Source organism: Kryptolebias marmoratus, linkage group LG20 (genome assembly GCF_001649575.2).
Source record: "Kryptolebias marmoratus isolate JLee-2015 linkage group LG20, ASM164957v2, whole genome shotgun sequence".
Classification (NCBI taxonomy): domain Eukaryota; kingdom Metazoa; phylum Chordata; class Actinopteri; order Cyprinodontiformes; family Rivulidae; genus Kryptolebias; species Kryptolebias marmoratus.
The window spans coordinates 10,258,375-10,277,437 of NC_051449.1; the positions used below are offsets into that span (position 1 = coordinate 10,258,375).

The 19,063-nt window shown below is 39.5% G+C and overlaps 1 protein-coding gene across 1 annotated transcript in view; it reads left to right on the plus strand.

The window, feature by feature from the left end:
• Positions 1-19,063, plus strand: part of LOC108239609 (solute carrier family 22 member 23) — a 38,163-nt gene that overhangs the window by 13,434 nt on the left and 5,666 nt on the right. Inside the window, exons 4-9 of the mRNA XM_025007264.2 lie at positions 10,338-10,506; positions 12,971-13,098; positions 15,386-15,488; positions 16,225-16,460; positions 17,471-17,503; positions 18,594-18,717. Of these exons, the coding sequence (XP_024863032.1) occupies positions 10,338-10,506; positions 12,971-13,098; positions 15,386-15,488; positions 16,225-16,460; positions 17,471-17,503; positions 18,594-18,717 (793 nt within the window). The remainder of the gene's footprint in view (positions 1-10,337; positions 10,507-12,970; positions 13,099-15,385; positions 15,489-16,224; positions 16,461-17,470; positions 17,504-18,593; positions 18,718-19,063) is intronic.

Consider the following 19,063-nt stretch of genomic DNA (forward strand, 5'->3'; position numbering starts at 1 on the left):
GTAATCATGGTTATCGAACTACAGTTCCTCAATCTTAAGTAACAACAAGCTGTGATATGTTTCTTCTTTAATGGGTTCCCTATATTGAGTATTCATAAAATAATAAACAAATTTCCTCATAAAGCCGCTTCACTGTTTTGGATTAACAGAGCAGCTCTCTATAATTTATGATTTTGTGTGCAGCCATGCTGAATCCCGTGTGTCAGAAAAACCCTTCACTAAAGCAGGGCTTCTGGTTGGGTGTTTGTTCGAAGTTTTTGCGTTGCTGTGCTGCCGCCCTTATGTTTAACCATGTGTGGCTTCTCTGCTTTTATCATATTTACCCTGCAGGCTTTGTGTATTGACAAAACCTGCTCTCGAGCTGCTCCCAGGAACTCAGGACGAACCATTTTGGTGACCACCAGAAATCCTTGCATTCACAACAGAAAGTGGGCCGCGCGTACTTGTTTTAGTTTTGACAATCTGTTAGTCACATGATATCTAATGTTGCAAACCACATGACCTCTTTTTGTGGCTTGCTTTGTTTGGTTCTGCTTACAGAGGAAAGCTGGAGCCAAATCCCTGCTTCAGCTGTGTTTGCACTGGAGACATTACTCTAATCCCCTCTTTCTTGCCAATCTATGTTCAATTAGGTCTAACTTCAACCATCTTGGAGATAGGGGACTATTGAGCATGTTATTTTAAACTAGTGTACAGCCTATTTTTTATGGTACTGTTGGATTTGGTCAGTAGTTTTATACTAAATTCTGCAATTCACTAACATACAGGGGGGTTTTTTTCCCTAGAAGCACCCATCAAACAATCCACTCAAGTTTTGAGGGTATGGATGAGTCCCCATTAGGGCTGTGGAGCAATTAGTGCACAATCATTATCTGTTCCCCCAGGATGGCCTGACACAGACGAACCCATAGCAAGACCTAAGTGGCAGATGTGCTTTAACACCTCTCCAGCTCCTGATGCTAACTGACTCACAGAGAGATAAACCGAATGGTGACAAAGAGATGGCAGCGGGGTGGTTGTAGATTAGGTGATAGAATATTAATAAAAAAAGAACAAACAATTCTCTGAATCAACATTTCCAGGATGGTTGACGGCTTTCTCTCAGTCCTGGTGCACAAGGCTAATGTCTATAGCTGGGTAAGAAGGAACAAATTGGAATAAATATTTCAAACAATTGTGCTGAGCAGAAACAGTAGTTCACCACAACTACGAAATACAGAGTAAAGCTAGATCTTAAGGTTGTCGTAACTTCAGGTTTGCATTCCAGGAAGTAATGGGTTTGGCTCAGGATGATGGAACAGTCTGCCAATCAAACTTTTTGTAGTTGGTTTCCCAGGTTCACTGAGGCTGAATCTCATTTCCTAGTGTTACCCTTTTGCCTACCCCAACTGCTCAGTCTTTAATTTGAAGCCACAAAGAGTAGTGGCTGAAATATTTCACCACATAATGGGATAGCCCTTCAAGGATGCAACATGTCATCAGTTGACATTGATTTCTTTTTTGCAGAAACAGACACAATGTCAATATGTCCATATTTGTTCTGTAAAACCACTTATCAAATCTTCACCAGACTTCAGCATGCATCAACGAGGATACCAAGCATAATGGATCAGAGTACACCCAACTACACATAACAATAGTTAAGACAATATTCATAATGATATAAAAACACAATACCAGTGCAGTAAGTGGAATACATTAAACTAGCCATTCCAATGGTTTTGGGGACAGGTAAATAAGAAAATACTTGTGATTTGTGAATGTATTTTTAAGCACAACACATAGTACTTTTTTTAAAGTGTGCCTGAAAAAGCTGCCTTTTGAGGGCTGAATACAACTGAATTAACTTTTTGCCTCACTAAAAGGATAGGAAAACCTCAGCTTCTTGACATGAATGCACAAAACATAGGGGTAGGGCTACAAATTAAGACTTATTAAGATTAGACTTAAGACACATCTGCACCAATTTTGCAAGTGAGAATTAGGAGCTTTTAGCCCTGTGTGACCTACTTTCACACAACAACATATTGTCTATCCTCCTGATTTACAATATGTTGACTCCTAAGTTTACCAGCAGAGCAGCAAGGCTGATAGCCATGGACGTTCATATGATGCAGAGCTTCTATTTATACCACGGGACCCCATCAGTCTTCAGTTTAGTCTTTTCATAATCACAGCACAAGGCTCAAAGCGCCTGTAAGTCAGCATCATTGTACTGACAGCTAATGCGTTTTTACAGTAAACAAATCCCCCGTCCTCACATACGTCCCATCCGACCCACCATGCAAATACACACACTACACTTCATCTGGCTGAGTCATGCTAGCTGGCTGCACGAGGTGTTTATGTGAAAAAAATTCGTAATCAGTTTGAGACGCAGTGATTGTGCTCTGGGGCAGGAATCCAGAACCCTGTGAGTTGAAGTGAAGCTTTTCTTATACTCAGAAAGTTTTTCATCACACATCTATTATGCCCAAAGGAGGGGGGTGGGGGAACCCTCTGATCTCATCTTAAGAGCACTGACTTTTTTTTGTTGAAATTAGTATTAGCGTGCCTCTATGTGTCATGGGTGTGCTTGCCATAGGCCTCCCAAAGCATTATAATGTGAACAAACGCACAAAGAAAGAAACGGAAAAGACAAGGAGATGCAGCCCGACGAATGACAAACTCCCTTTGAGTCTGCTGTAGTCTTGTGATACATCGTAAAGCGCTTTATTGTCACCTTTGACATGAATCACCTTAACTGCTGCGTGTGATGAACTTTCACACAAACACGCTCGCTCAAACGCCTCGATTCGGCACTTTGAATCGCCTTGTTGCTGAAAAAGTGCTATATAAATAAATTTGACTTGACTTGACCAAGCCGTTCACAGCTGTGAAAGTGAAGTTTATCAAACTGGAAAACAGGCCTCTGGACTGTCTGAGAAAGGCTCAGTGATCAGATGTGATAGCTAATATACTGTATTATATCAATAATCAAAAGCAGATCAATTAGAATAGTCTAAGTGTTTCTGATTTGGTTAAAAAATATCAATTATATTCATGAAGATTCAGGGTTTTTTTTAATTTTCTTTATTTCTATTTCATGCATTTTCTGTAGTGTGAATTAACCTGAAACAACAGTATTGTTGTGACAGAGTGTTTGGGGTGGGGGATGGGGGAAAGGGGTGATGTCATTAGGGATAATAAAAACACAAGCGTATTAGAAATGGAAAAGAAAGATCCTGTAGAGTCAAAGCCTATTTTCAGCTGCATAAATCTGAACGCTGATTGCGCAAGTTGTGTTTTCAGCTAGAGGAAGTCTTGCAAGCTAGGGCTCTACTTTGGAAATCATGGGGGTAAAGCAGGTCAGTTGTGGTCATCCGTTCAAATTTGTTAAAGCAGAAGAGTGTGATTGTAAGGACAGTCATGTGTACTGGCAAAAACCCTCAGTCAGCCTATTTCAGCTGGCTCTCCGAGATGTCCAGACGTGTTTTAATGCGAGGTGGGAAATGAAGAACTTAAAGTTGCTCCATCAGGACTGAGTGACCCAAGACACCAGATATGAGCAGAGTGTGATCCCAGCTTAACTAGATACATAAGTTATTATAATACAGCTTGAAGGGGTTTCCCTTAAACAAAAAGTGCATTTCACATTTTAGGTTACAAATTAATCCGTTTTTTTACAGAAGAGAGAGGCCTCAGCTTGGCAGCATAAAATATACACATTGATCAAGTCTCAAAGAACAAGTTTCTCCTAAAAAAACAGTGGCTATTTTATTTAATTTAATGCCAGCAAGATAATCAGTAGCTGCTTAAACGGATTAAAAAAAACCTCTCTTGTTAGTATGCACCACAAAATGTCAATAATGTTATGTCCTCTAGAGCTGAAGAGGCCTTGATTTTCATAATAATTAAGTACTGTGGTTTTGTATCAAGTCCAAGCTATCTTGTATAGTCCTTCCATTGTTTCTGTTGTTCCTTTGTTTGTTTTTATTTATGTTTTAATCTGTGGAAATGTGTGAGGGATAGAAAACACGAGTAAAGGCTTTGGGAGTGGAAGAAAAAGGATTGCGGGCTGCTGCCATGTTGGCAAGTTTAGTTACGTGAGTTGAAACACTCTGTACATAAATGCTGCTGCAGACACGCCTAAAGACTCTTTTCGAATTAGAATTGTTTGCGGTCACTCCTTTTGTACATATACTTTACTGCAGTGGCAGCTATTTACACAGGTGTATCTGCAAGAGTGCATTTTACCGGAGAATCAGGGATCGAGGGTAGAGAGCTAATTGACGGTAAAGCAGTTTGCAGCACGTGTGCTTGGACTGTACAAGATCTTTGAACTGTGTTGGCAACGTATTCATAATAACGTTGTTAGTGTTATTGTTGTTGGAGTTATTATTGAAAGTTTAGTCTCTTCTGTGTAAATTTGGGTCTTCTCACTGGATACGTAATACGTTGGGTAAATTAAAGTATCAAAGAGATCGTGGAAAATTCCTAAATATTTAAATGCAAATCATGCTGAAGACTAATAAAGAGGTAGCAGAAGGGAAATTCCCTAAAAGCATGCTGTGGTAGTAAGAGGTGTCGCTGTGGTGAGCACAAAGTAAATGAACACAATACAGTCTCTTTACAGTAATCTCACAACTGTGTACAAAGTAAAGCACCTCAAATATGTTTAGTCACATACCCATTTTTTTAGAAGTTGGGTTTGGTCTGCTACTAATGCAGAAAACAAAATACTGGGCTATGTACAACCATTAATGTGCAACAACTGCTGCTCATATATTTCTCCCTTTTTTCCACTGTAGAGTAATGCTCCTCTGTTCACACATGATGATCCAATGATGTGCACTTCCTGCTGCTGCACTGTCCTGTATAATTTCTTTTTTTATTTTTTATTTTTTTTTAGCTCAGCTAGGCCAGGTCAGCCTTGCTTTCCTCTCATAATGAGGAGCTTTCTCTCAGTGGTACTGTTTCACATCAGGCAGTAATCTCACTGCACACAGGTGAGACAGTTCAGAAAAATGGAATTCTACTTGATAACTGTATACAAGATTTTCCTTCTTTTTTTTAGTGTGTGTGAATATAAAATTCTTGTGTTTAGTTTAACAACCTGAAAGGCAGTTAATGCTGTTTGTCTGCTTGCTGTTAGGGTGTGTTTCTAAATCTGGTCTAACCTGAGTTCATTTCTGAGCTGAAATGACTTTTAATATCCTCTGTGCGATAGGTTTTACTTTAAGAAATGTGAAGAGTGGCGCATAATCTCTATAGACTTGATGGGGATGTAGAGCGCTATGTATTTAAAAGTGCAAAAGCTTCACAGGCAAAAAAACAAGTATTTTTCATAAATCCTGTCCTCCTCCTTTCTCACAATCTGCATCAGCAGTCTCTTGATAAATGGGTTTTGGTGAACAGTGTTTTATTTTATTCTTAGCAGGGTTAAAGTTCCCTCTTGTGCAGAGCTTGCGTTTTATGTTACTCAGCATGCATGCCCTGCTAAAACATTGCTTTGCATATAAGGAAACACTTTGTACCCTCAGGTTATAGCGATGCACATTGGATGGCACAACCTCAACATATCTTAAACTACAAATTCCTGACTAAAGTCTACTGATTGGTCAAATCAGCTCTGTAGTAACCTTTGCTCTATCTTTTGATGAGTCTGGAAAAAGAATAGTGCGGTTTCAGTTCTTCAGTTGTAAGATTATGAAATGCATTCTGTTAGGCCAATCAGCTGTTTATCAGGCACCCAGTTCCCGCGAGGCAGCTTCATGAGTTGCTTGTTTTTTCTGCTGAGTTTTCTCTGTGCAGGAGAATGGGAGCTCCAGTGGTGAAGTGTTGAGATGGTTAGGGCATACGAATACAGTCGCGGACATTATCAAGAAGAAAACACTCCCCTGGTTGTGTTGGTTTGCTCTGACTGAGAATTTCTGCACACAGAGATGAAAGGAAAGCCCTGTGGCTAGTTGGGGTGAGTTAGAATTTAGAGCAACTATAAATGAGAGACAATGGTCAATGGTTTTGGCCTTATTCACAGTCGATAGCCTCTTTTCGTCTTTGGCAGACGATGGAACGGTCGATATCTCAGGGTGTTTGTGTGCTAACACAGTCATCCTATATTTAAAGAAAAGTGGAGAAGAGTACAGAATGTCCCTTTGAAGTTGTTTGGCAAAATAACTGATTAAACTTCACTTTGTCCTTGCACATTTGTACCCAGAATCTCAGTTGTCTCAGTTGTCTAAGATAATCTAACTGCACGAACTCTAAAACAAATGATAGGCATGACTTAAATTGACCTGACAAAGGCCTTTGACCTTGTCAGTACGTGTTTTCATGCTCCACCGGTGTGTTGGCTCTCTGCCAGGGTCTCTCAGGTGATAATGTCCTACCGGAGGTTGAAGGAAACCTTTAGAGCAATGTTTCCAAACTCCAAGGCATTCCTGATTAACTGGATTAAATAGTACTGTGGAATCCCATCAGCGGTGTTTGATTTCTTCTTTTATGCGGTCTCAATGCTTCTCAGGGGTTTTAATTTGCTTCAAGTGAAAACACTGTTCAATGCGCAGCAATGCCATGCAAAGAGTAAGGTTCACCGGACCCTAATCAGAGAAATACTGTTTGGTGACAGTGCAGCACTGGTATGCCATTCAGGAGGAGGACTTAAAGAAGGCATCAGCAGTTTTACACATGTCTGAATCAATGTGTGACCTTAGCTTTAAAAAGGTTTATTAAAATAAGTTGAAAATAGGCTGAGTTGTGATGTAAAGCCTGGAACTTTTTAAACACCAAATAAAGCAATCGGGCCTTTATTTGTGAAGTGTTAAATAAAACTAGAGTTTTATTAAAGAGCTGAACGGAGTTGTGGCAAAATGCAGCTAGTAAAACAGTTTTTTTGATACAGGGCCAATGTGTCCTTGGTTTGAGCAATGTGAGTCACATGCTCTGACCTTCACAGGCACCGTTCTCAGTTCAGTTTAACACAAACGTGAACAGTATTCTTCTATAATATCCAACTAGGAAAATGAGTGAACTGGTAAATATTACAACTTTCTAAAATCCAATAACTACTTAACATCATTGGTGGAAAGGTGTTAAGATATGTTTAGACCTGAAGCAACATCACAAATTCCTGTTCAAGTTATTTGTAATCATGTAAGGCACTCTTTTTTTGTGAGTGGTTTTTCAGAACTGCCTTACAATTTAAAGGAACTATCTAATGTTTGTCTATGTTCTTACAATTTTTTTTGTCTTGAAGAACAGGCCAGAAAAGAGTGATTTGATCTAATGCTAGCTTTTGAGTGTCAAGATATAAATACCAGCAACAAATCGTTTTAATAAAATGTGTTATAATAAAAGTTTTAATAAAAGTTTCATTTTGCTTTGCTGTCTCTAATCAGTAGCAGTGGTAACCTGTGCTGCCTTTGTCATTGGAGAAGTTTTTTTTAATTTTTAGTTTTAGGAAAAAAAACCTATGCTGATTTCAGCAGTTCAGATGCACAGCTGTGCTGATCTCATTAATGTTTGTCCCTATTGTGGTCATTTTTCTGTAACTGTTATTGGGTACATCTCACAAGCTTGCTATGTAGAAAGACCCACCCACAGAACTTTATTAGACTGTTTCTCCAGCTGGGTGAAGCATAATCATGCACTGGACTTGTTTTAATCACCAAATAAATCAAAATGCTTTAAAATAAGGATTTGAATACACAGTTCTAATTACCAATAGCAAAAGAAGTAAGTTTTTACCTCCAAGAAGGCCTGCAGGTCCAGACCTGATTATAAATGTCATTGTTAATAATAATAAATTATTAATGTGCCGTAAAATGTCCTTCACAGACCAAGTAGGTGGGATTTAGTCGATAAGTCATGGCGTGTGGCCATGTAGCTCTCATGTGACCAGTCAAACGTTACGTCAACCCTTTTATACAAAGAGTGGCTGCTGTGAGTGCCTTTGGTGGTGTACTAACCTTTCACTTATTAAACAATGGGCTTCCTTGAGTGTTCTGTGTTGGACAGATGTCCACGAGCTTGCACCAGAGAGAGACGGGCTCATATTTCTGTATCAGCAAAGTCAGCAAACCGACCAGAGCTGCTTTGGGGATTATCATCATTGCTAATTGGCTATTGGCCTGATCACTGTTGATGTCATTCCTGTGTTTACTCTCATCCGTACATCTATGAATAATTCATTTAAATGTGCCAGTTGTTATCAGCTTTTATTTCCTTTTTTGTTTGGATTTGCCAGTGTAGGAGCGTTATGGTCTATTGCATCAAATTGGTTATTGGTAGATTTATCTCAGTGGGACAGAGGCAGCAGAGCATTTGGGTGAACGCTGATCAAGTGGTTTATTTGAGGATTAGGGTCACCAGGGTAAGGAGCTCAGGGCTGCTCCTCATGTATGTGTTCAGCCCTAGTTCAGTTACCAGCAGGAGACAAATAAAAGGCGTTTTGTGTTTTGATGGTGGTGAAAATGGCTGTTTCTCAAACGGGTTCCAGATTTTCCAGAGATGTACGGTTACGTTGAAATCATGCGACTTTGAAGGGATTAGCCTGCGATTCGCACAAGTTTCAAACTCGGGGAAACTCTTTGTTGGGTCCTTGTGATGAATAGATGGACGCACCATCATACTAGAAGGAAAGACTTACTTTGAGAGAAGATGTTTCATTTACAAACAGGTTAATCACTCTGAACACCTTCATAGGAACCATTCCCTCCATGTAAAGGAGGAGACCCAATGCATAATTGGAAAAGTCCTTGTTCAAGATCACAAAGCAGCTGCATCAAAGTTAATATCAATATTATTTTTTTCAATATGTATCCTTAGTGTCACATTATTGTCCATAGTAATATGATTTTTACTGTCAGATGTCTGTCTTGGTCTATGTAAGAATGATTCCTGAGTCAGTTCAGCAGCACACATATATGAGCAAAGAATTAAAATCCCATGCATTCCCAGAACCGTTGAACCGGGCTGTTTTCCCAGCGGCACACAAGCCAGGAGCCTTGAGGTTAGTTGGTTCAAACCCAGCGGGCTTTGCACCCATCGCCCTTCTCTCCTCTCATTGGTTTTGTCATTCCAGCTGCGATAGTGTCTGTGAACAGAGAGCATTATTCATGTCCTTAAAATGGGGGTGGGGGGGTGGGGGGAAACGACGACTCCTAATTGAAATTCCAGTCTTTCCTACTGGAATGAAGTGGGACTGACAACGCCCACTGTATTATCCCAGCTCCGTCACCTTGAAAGCCCCATCTGAAGACTGTTTCTGGGCAGCAGAGGAGAGACATTAGAAGAAAGTGTGATGTATCACTGAAAAGGATGAATGAAGCAGGACAAGATTTAGTGAAGACAGCAGCATTACAGTAATGCTCAATTGTATAATGTGAACCTGCCTTCTGTACTGCAGTAAATAAAGAGCCGGACTGTCTGGGGGTTGCTGGCTGTCAGTGTGGTGTGCATGCTAATGACTGGGTGAATGAATCAGTGCCATTCTGATAGCAGAGAAATTAATACAAGGAACTCCTTTCTGGTTCTCACCCTCACAAATGTTTGCGGTTTTCATCTTTCTACTGTCCCAGAACTAGTGGTTTGATACACTTTATCAAATGTTGAAATGTAAAAAACAATGCGCTCTAAAATGTAAAATCAAATGTCTAAACTGTAATAATAAAAAAAGAAGTGAATTTCTACAAACTGAAATTAAAAAAAAAATCCATAATTGATTTTGTTTAATTTATTTATTGATAGGCTGCAGTGGCTCCATGTATGTGTAACTCATGTCAAGCAGGAAGCGAGTGCCACGAGTGTCATAATATGGAACAGAGCGATTGTCATAAGTTCTGAAGTTTGTGTTGCATCAGAAAAAAAATAAAACCCGACTGTGTGGAAAGCAAAAATAAGAAGATCCTTGCCCTTACCTGTCTGCCTCACCTTTGCAGGTGTGTCCTGTCTTGTTGTTCGATAAATCAAGTTTGTTCTCTTTTTAAAGAATAATAATGTAGTGCATGTCCAATCTTCACTTTGTCTCTGAGGGAACACGGGAAACAACTAATTATTCCAACCTGCACGTTTTCACATCAGGTTTAATATTATTGGAATTTTATTCATTAATTTGAGGTATGCTGTGTTGGTTTTTGTATATTTTCCTTAGATTAACTACTTATGTAATAAGTATATCTGGTAGCCTTTTGGCTGAATGCAAATGTATATGGTTTTAACATTGAAATGCTTGATCTCAGTTCATTATGGTCAAAAGTATGAGTTTAGGAAACAAGTTACTTGACTCATTATGAATGCCCTTAATGCTGATTTGATCTCTCATTTTTGTTTTGCCTGATTTTGTTTTTGTCTGCCAGGGATTGAGCTGTGCCTGCCAGTATGGCGATTTTCTGTGACCATGGTGGCCAGTTTTATAGTTTTGGGAGGTCAGCTCCTCATGCCCGGGGTAGCCTACCTCTGTAGCAAGTGGCAGGTACTTCAAGCCGTCATCATCTGTCCCCTGCTGCTTATGCTGTCCTACATTTGGTAAGTAAAAAAAAAATGACCAATGTGATCCAATCTGGTTCACAGCTTTGTGTTTTTTTGTTTTTTTTTTCATTTCTGTTTAATTTTTAAAGATACATAGACCCGCTTTGTTAATGGAGTCATCTATTTAATAATGAGAGAGGAAGGAAGGAAAACAAAAATATTGAACTTGTTCTTCTGTCTTTGATTTTTACTAAGATGATGGATCATGTGGGCATTAATTAAAAGGAAACTGTGTCAGACGTTTAAAAGAAATCTTTTTTGAAGCCATATATTCAAAAGGAACTAACAGATAAAATTCTAAACTAAACGATAATATGGTAAAAAAAAACAACAATTATCTGAAATTTAGTGAAGTAAAAAAATATAAGTGAATTTTATTTTCATAATACCTTAAAGTACAAGTGGAGAACCATTAGAAATGCAAATAAGCATTTTGTACGACCAATAGCTACAGGTATGACCTGATTCATCAGTAGTAAATGAGAAAATTTAAAAAGTTTTGTGTTTTACTACTAACTACTTACTCAAAGTGTCTTGTGCTACAAGCCACATTACCTCATTCACACACATCCATACAGCATTTATCAAATCTTCTTCAGAGAAGGTCAGAGACATTTCTTTGATTAGTGGACAGCTTCAGACCCATTTTTAGAAGGAATCCGACAAATGGAGTCAGTGAAAAGTCCAAACGTTCCTCTCCCATGGTTTAGCCTACGGTAATTAGCTTCAGCCCCTTGCCATTTTTGTTCAGTGTCTGAGCGTAATGAATAGGAGAAAACTGCCTGAAAGTCCTTGATCTGCAGCACAGATCTGCTCTGTTTGTCTGTATATCAATAGCCCATCCCGTTTCATTTTGTTTAACAAAATGCAGACTGCCTGTTAGCTGGCAATGAAATTTGATGGCTATATGTCATTTTGTTATGTAAAATCTGTAATGCAAAAAAAGAACTTGGAGAGTTTTGCACCGTTTCAGATGCTAATTTGACATACGACAGCTATCTCCTTAAATGCATTCTTTAGTCTTGCACGAACACACACACAAAAAGATCACCGTTGCTCTCTCTGTCATTGTCACAGGCACGTTTGAATGAAGCGCAGAGGAAGGAAATGTGATCCCTGGTTAATGAGTTACTGTAAGGTTAATGAAGCCATTACAAATGTTACAAATCTTGTGTGTGAAAAGTTTTTTTTTTTTTCCTCTTTTTAAAAATTTTTTCAGGAGACAGAAGTCCTGAAAAAGCAAAAATCTGATCAGTTATCATTAATGCTAATATAGCAATTTCCATCGTGTCAGAAAAGGGAGCGCAGGTCATTGGGACTTTCTCAGTAGAAGTGAAACTTTAGCCACAAGTGACAGTAGTGGTTTCTTTTACAGTTCTCAGATCCGTTGTAGCGCTGGTTATAAAAGCTCAGCACTTGAAACCGTGAAAATGTTGTTGAAACTCTTGTCAATTCTTTTCTGAATCATGACCTTTTTTTTGTTGAAAGACAGCTCAAGGCTTAAAGTTCTTTGAGACCGATGTTTTATCTCACATAATCACAACTGCACAGTAAACTTAATTTATTGTAGGGATTTTTGTATTAATATTATGTATTTTTTTTGTTTCAGCACTATCCTTGATAGAGCTACTCACATAGTGTGCACTGAAAGTTACAGCCATCCCTTCACAGGGGCGTTCAGAGGGGACATGTTTATCTTTTGCAATAGGTCAAATGTTGTTTATGGAAACCGCATGTCAGTAGTTTATCACTACAGCTGACCTGAACCTCAGGATTCAAATGTAAAATGTTAATCATCACACCAGAGCATAAGGTTTAGTAAAGCAGGTCTTCTACCAGTGCTTGCTGATAGAAATTTAAGCAAATATGACCCTGCCTGGCTTTGTTTCTCTGCTACGTCAGCAGCTATAGTGGAGGCAGGTGATCGTTGCTTTTTGTTGCAAAAAAATTTGCAAACCAAATTACCTGAGCGTTGGGGGTCTGGTGGGACGCAACTACAGGAAAAATGTGTATTTAATTTGTGTATTACCCCTACCTTTTTTTTTTTTTTTTTAATTGTAAAAACAAATCACAATTAAAATGAGCATTGTGCTAATTATAACATGCACTCTTAGCAGATACCAGACGACTCAGAGGGATCCGTGTAACATTATGCAATTCAAAAAGCAAGTAATGGAGCATAACATATAAAAGCAGCCGCAGCTGGAACAACGGCTGCGAGGCAGTGGCTCCTGAATACAGTGTGTGTTTGTCTGCAGCAGTCATATTACTGTGTTCTCCTCTCTGCAATATAACCAGTGTTGAAATGTTGCTGTGTTTGGGAAAACGAGATCATCTTTTGCACTCTTAACCTTTCCTCTGTGAGATTTCAATCAGTCTTTCAACAGAGGGACTCTTTTTCTTTGTGATTCATTTTTCATGTCACATTAACAAGGACATCCCCCCTCCGTCTTTTTGACAGGATTTTCCCTGAGTCACTGCGTTGGCTGCTCGCCACCCAGCAGTACGGCCGCTCCAAATGGATCATAGGACGCATAGGAGAGAAGAATAAGGTGAACATGGAACTTGACACGGACAACATCCTCACAGGTAATGAACACAGCAGCACTAATTTGAAGAAATCATCAAATTAAACGCCACCTCTTACAGTTCGATAAGTTGATTACTGCTTACAATATCAGAGTCGTTAACTGCGCAGTTCGCTCTGACAGATTTTATTCAGCATTATCTGCCAGGCTGCTCATTCTCTTCTGAAGACATCCATTTCTCCTCTTGAGCTATTCTAAATTAGACAAATTGACTGGGTTAGGTCAATTTCCTGTCTTGTTACCATAGCAACGTGTCACTACAGAGGTGGCGGAGGGAGCCGAGCATTGCATTATGACACCGTCCAACGTTCGTTAACTTCGTTACAGCGTGTACAAGCGGACAGGAGCCGAGGCGATGGCTTGATGGCAGATGGAGGCGGGTCGGGAACTTTGACCCCGGGTTAACTGCGTGCTCCCAGGAGGCCAAAATAGAGCCAAAACACACTGGACTGTGTTTGTTTTCGAAACATATTGAATTTGTATCGAGCCGTAAAACTAACAGCACTGATTACTGTCATCCTTCCTGCAGCTCTTATCCTATGATTAGTTATTCCAAATATTTTTAGATTTCTTTTTTTTAAATAAAGAAGTGCAACTACTGTGGTTCTTACAAAATAAGGAACCACTAAGCCTTAAACTGATTGCACTTTTTTTTATTTTTTAGAACTTATCGGCTTTAAGCAGATGCAGCATTTACAGGAAAAAATACATCCCGTAAGCTTTAATTTCTTGCCCTTTATAAATAGGCTGCTTCGCACCCGGACAGTACTGCTTCCCACTTTTAAGAGGTAGAGTCACAATTTTATGGTCACAAAAGAAGAAGAGGTCTAGCACTCGTTGGTGAGTGGTGCATTTAGAAAAGGAGCGAATTCGCTCAGATCTGAGGAGGAGTATTCTTCCTCGGCGGCTTGACGCTCAGCCAGGGAAACACTGGAAAGCCTTGAGGGGGTGGTGTGGAATGCTGACACGTTTCTGAGTCAACAAGAAAGTACAGCACCACGTATCGGAGAGGTGTTTCTGTGGCAACCTGCAATCCGATACCAAAACATTCACTTGCGTGTATGACACATGTCACCTGCAGTGCAGGGGTGTTGCTTTTTCAGCAAGCATTTTGCATTTTTTGTGAACATTGTCTCACCTGTCTCCCAACATGCCAGGGAACCAGCTTCATGGGATAAAACTTCACATCAATTAAAGGCATTTAAAGGAATGCATATCGAGAGATATTTTGCTAACAAACCGGCAAAGTTGAGTCCAATAATTAAGCGCAGTTTAAAAAGCAGATCTTGCTAAATCAGTTGATGCTTAAATTATGTGTGGGACATTAGTATCAACTACTATCACATCCAATTTGAGCTCAATATCTGCAGAACTGGAGGAGGTAAAGCCATTTGTGTTTGCTAAAGTTGCCTGGCTGTGGCGGCCATCTTGATTGGCCATAAAAAATTGTTCAGATCAGTTCCCTTCACATGACCCAGAGCATACAGGGCCTTTAATATATGACCTGTTCATGATTAATTCTGTGCTAAAGCTGCTTTTAGTGAAGCTTCCACTCCGCCTTGCTTTTTTTTTTGTTTGTTTGTTTGCAGTGAACATTCTGACCAGCATGACTACTGTCAGGTAAACAGTAGGAGAATGAGGTTCCAGATCATTTGGCTGATAGTTTTCTTTTCCCCCCTTGTCATTGTTATAGTTTATTTACATCTATATATTGTACACTGTCTTTTCCAAATATGTGAAAATCAGTTGAAAAATAATTCCTGGCAATCTGCTTATTATCTGCTTATTATGGGCTGGGCCCTTTGTCTCAGAGGACATTGTTAAACTAGATTAGAAAGTGATTAACTTGTCCACAAATGACTAACTGTAGCCACTAAACCACTGATTACACCACTGGTAAATGGATTGCAAAGGGAAAAATCAGATGTGGGTTTTCTTCATAAAAGAGAATGGTTAAATAATATTGGGGAGTGGTGGTTAGAGAGGCAAGCCTGGGATTGGGAGGTTGCAGGTTTCGAATCCCAAGACTGGCACAAAAAATTTGTGTGGGGAAGGTGAAGCGCCCAGATCTGCCTCTATCCTCATTAGCCCCCCCCATGTAGACCCCTTGAGCAAGGCCCTTAACCCTCCAGCTGCTCCCCGGGTGCCTTAGATGGCATCCCTCTGCTCCACATGTGAGCGCTCACATGTGCGATGGGAATACTGTAAAGCTGTAATTGCATACTACACGCAAATGCGTCTTTCAGAGAGTAGCGTTTGAATTTCGAATTGCCTCCTTTTGTTTCCAGAACTACAAAGATCTCTTCAAAGGAAGCCGAAAAAGACATGCATTGTGAAAATGGTTGGAACGAGAAACTTGTGGAAGAACATCGTCGTTCTGTGTGTCAATTCGTAAGTACTGGTTCTGTGTGTTAGTGCTCAGGAAATCCAGCAGGGCATGTTCATATCCAGACAAATGTAGGTGGGGAGATAAAAGCAATGAAGGGAAAATAAAACTATATGCATGTGTGGGGGTAATGCCAGTCAGAGCTGCCATTTTGTGCAGCCAAGATGCCAATTTAAACCTGCCCAATCAATAAAGCATTGATCTTTAGCCTCATCTTCCATATCGGTGCCGTTCTGGGTTTGAATCTCTGTTGGGATCTCCCCTCTCCTCATCTCTCCATCTAAGAGCTCATCTGTAGCTTTATGTCTGCCTCAGTGCTCGGCATCTCAGACTCCCTCAGTTAGCATAAATTTTACATGAGTTTTGTCCTCAGGAAACATTAGACAGCCGGGAGGGAGGATATGTGTGTTTGGTTCGCTTTTCGCGCGCGCGTGTGTGTATGCGTGTCTATGTTCTTTTGTGTCAATAAGCTGGTGTTTACATTTGTGAAGTTTTTCTTCTTTATTTATGTTGAGATGAGAGACAACAAAATGATGTTGACTTGCTCTTTTTCCTCTTTCTGTCCTGGATGTTCTCCATTTCCTTTATTGCTATTAACATTTTTCTGTGAATACTTCCTTTATGTACACACATTCTTTACACTTCTCAGCCAAATATTCTCTTATTTACTCCTTTGTAGGATATGCTATTTCTCATTTATTCCAACTAACTGCTTCTCTCTCTCTTTGCTTTTGTACCCAGGCTAACGGGGTATGGGATTCACCACTGTTTTGCTCGAAGAATGATGGAAAAGGACGAACTGGAAACCTCAGTGTTCGACAATTTCTATATGTCCTATTACACCATGGCAGGCACAGCGGTGACGTCGTGCATCCTGCTGTGCCCGGTGGTCTACCTGATGGGCCGGCGTGGTGGTCTCCTCATGTTCATGATCATCACTGCTCTGGCGTCGCTGCTGCAGCTGGGTCTGCTCAACTGTGAGTACTTTTACAAAAAACACATGTCCACTCATGTCAAATTCCTGTCGCTGCTCTGGGATTTGACCGTGGCTGGAGATACTTGGGGAAACCATTAAAATAGAGTTTTGTTATTTGAGAAGAATGATTTTATACTTTGTTAGAAGAAGGTTATTTGCTTTCCTGTCCAAATCTATTCTATGATGAGGTAAACTTTCTTCAGTCTCTCAAATGTAAAGCTTGAGCCCACAGGTGATCAGATTAGCTTAGCATAAAGACTTTTAACATGGAGAACCTGCTTGCCTGGCTCTGTCTTAAATCTTTAAAACATGAAAAAGCACATTTGTTGCCAGTTCTCTTGGCAATTTTTGTTCACAGCTCCTGATATTGACAGCTAATATTCAATTAGCTGTCTTCAGTTGAAACAGTTGACATATCACAGTTGGACTAGCCCAAGTATTTCACCCTGATAAAAGCCTGAACTGCACACGCTGTCTCTCAGATCAGAACAGAACAGAACTATTGCTGACATCACTGGGAACACACGCGTTACAGATGTTCAAAATGTGCCCTCTGAGAGCACATGCGTCACAAGCCCAAATCCTGCGAGTGCATTCTAACGGGAAACATAAAAACTTTGGACACGTTTCATCTCCTGGCTCTTGTGTACAAATACTTGTTCTCATAAAAAATGTGACTAAGTTACTTTGAGTGGAGTAACTGAACATAATTACACTTTTTTTCTAGTCGCCATGTATCAAAGGTCCTGCAGATGATCACGACAGTTTATTCAGTAACAAACAAGCTGGACTTAATGCTTAACCTGAGTCAACACATCAAGGTTATGCTCGTGTTTCATGTTCCGTTTAAAGATGTTTGGACCGGTAAACTATTGTCAGGCTTTGCGCAACATGTTTGCATGTTTTTGTATTTATTGTTTGGTGTGATTTAAAGATTTTTTTTTTTTGTGGGAGTACTTAAGTTGACTTTTTCTCACTGAGCCATATTTCTTTATCTCTTTACCTTTCTAGTGCTGGGGAAGTACAGTACCCATCTGAAAATAGGTAGGTTCACCTGCTTAGTTCTACTTTTTATTTATTTATTTTTTTTTTACTTTTTACTAACAATTTTAATATGGAATTTGAATGTGGATAATGAGCTGTATGTATTTCCGTAGGTGCATTCAGATTCTGTAGATGGTGATAATGAACTTTAGATGTAATTATGGCTGTTGTGTTTATTACTTATCCCTTTTGTGTTGAGGTTTTGTTACTGAGCCCCATTTTTCTTTTGTCTTTCTCCTTATTGAACTACTGTGGGAAACGAGTAACGATCACTCCTCTGATCTCTTTGCCATACTCCACATTTTTTATTTATAACCCTCTGTATTTAGGCCATTTTAGCAATCATTTGGTTTTTATTTGCCAGCCAGTGTTTCACTAAGCCCTTAAAATAAACATTAATGTTGAAAAAATATGAAGACAGTTTATTTGCATGGTTTTTTTTTTAATTTGTAGTATGTATATTTTCAAAATTGGCATTCAGTGGATGGTAATGCTGGCATTGTTTCACTCAAATGTTGATGCATAAATAGAATAGAACTCACATTACCAAGTTTCAGTGGTTGCACAGTATGACTTGATCATCAGGTCACATCCTGGCTGTTATCGTGGCCATAAAGTTCAAGGAAGATAAGTTTAAGTAACTGCAGACTTTGGACTCTGAAGTATTCTTCCTTCTTTTTATCCTTGCATATTAAGATGGTTTTCCAAGCAGAGCTAAGTCACAACAATAATATGTTTTGTCATATTTCACTTTAGGAAGATGTTCTTAGTTAGATTTTATAGAATATATGTTATATAATACTTCAACTTATGGACTTCCATTAAATTGTGAGGCTTCAATAGTACCTACTAAATTCATATAGGAGCAAAGTGTATTTTCTGTTTATACTGAATGTAACTAAATTGCTTAAATACGGCCGTTTGCAAAATAACATTCAGTAAAAATGAAAAGTGTTAGCCTCTAAGAAGCATGAACACAAAACCTGTTCTCTTTCTGTATTTACATACAGAAACCCAGGTGCCCAGTCATTAATTACACAAGGTGCTGAGTAAAACTGCTCTGTGTGTGTGTCTAATGCTTTGTCTGCAGATCACTCCGATAAGCTGAAGAGGAACTTCTCAATTGCCTTCTCCATTATCGGTATGTTCTCCTCCCATGCAGTCAGCAACCTGAGCATCTTCTTCTGTGCTGAGATCACTCCCACTGTGGTCAGGTAAACCTCCAAGACCGTCGCTGAACCATCTCAGGGGGCCCAGGGCTTGGACATGAGAAACATGTTTTTGTAGACATCAGATGTGGGGGAATTTTTGGATCAGCTTCTAGTTTAGCTGACACAGTGATTGCTTTTAATCCTCAAAGTGCATTCTGTAGTTGAACTAGCGGCTTCAACTTCTCGTGAATGATGGGATTTAAAATTTTAAAAACAATCAAACTGCTGTTGATGCCCGACTCCATCTTCTTTAAGAGTAAAAAGAGGATAGAGGCTTTCTTTGTGTGGAGTCAGTAAGGAGGTGCTGGGATGCTGAAAGTACTTCAAGACCTCCATCTAGTGCTATATT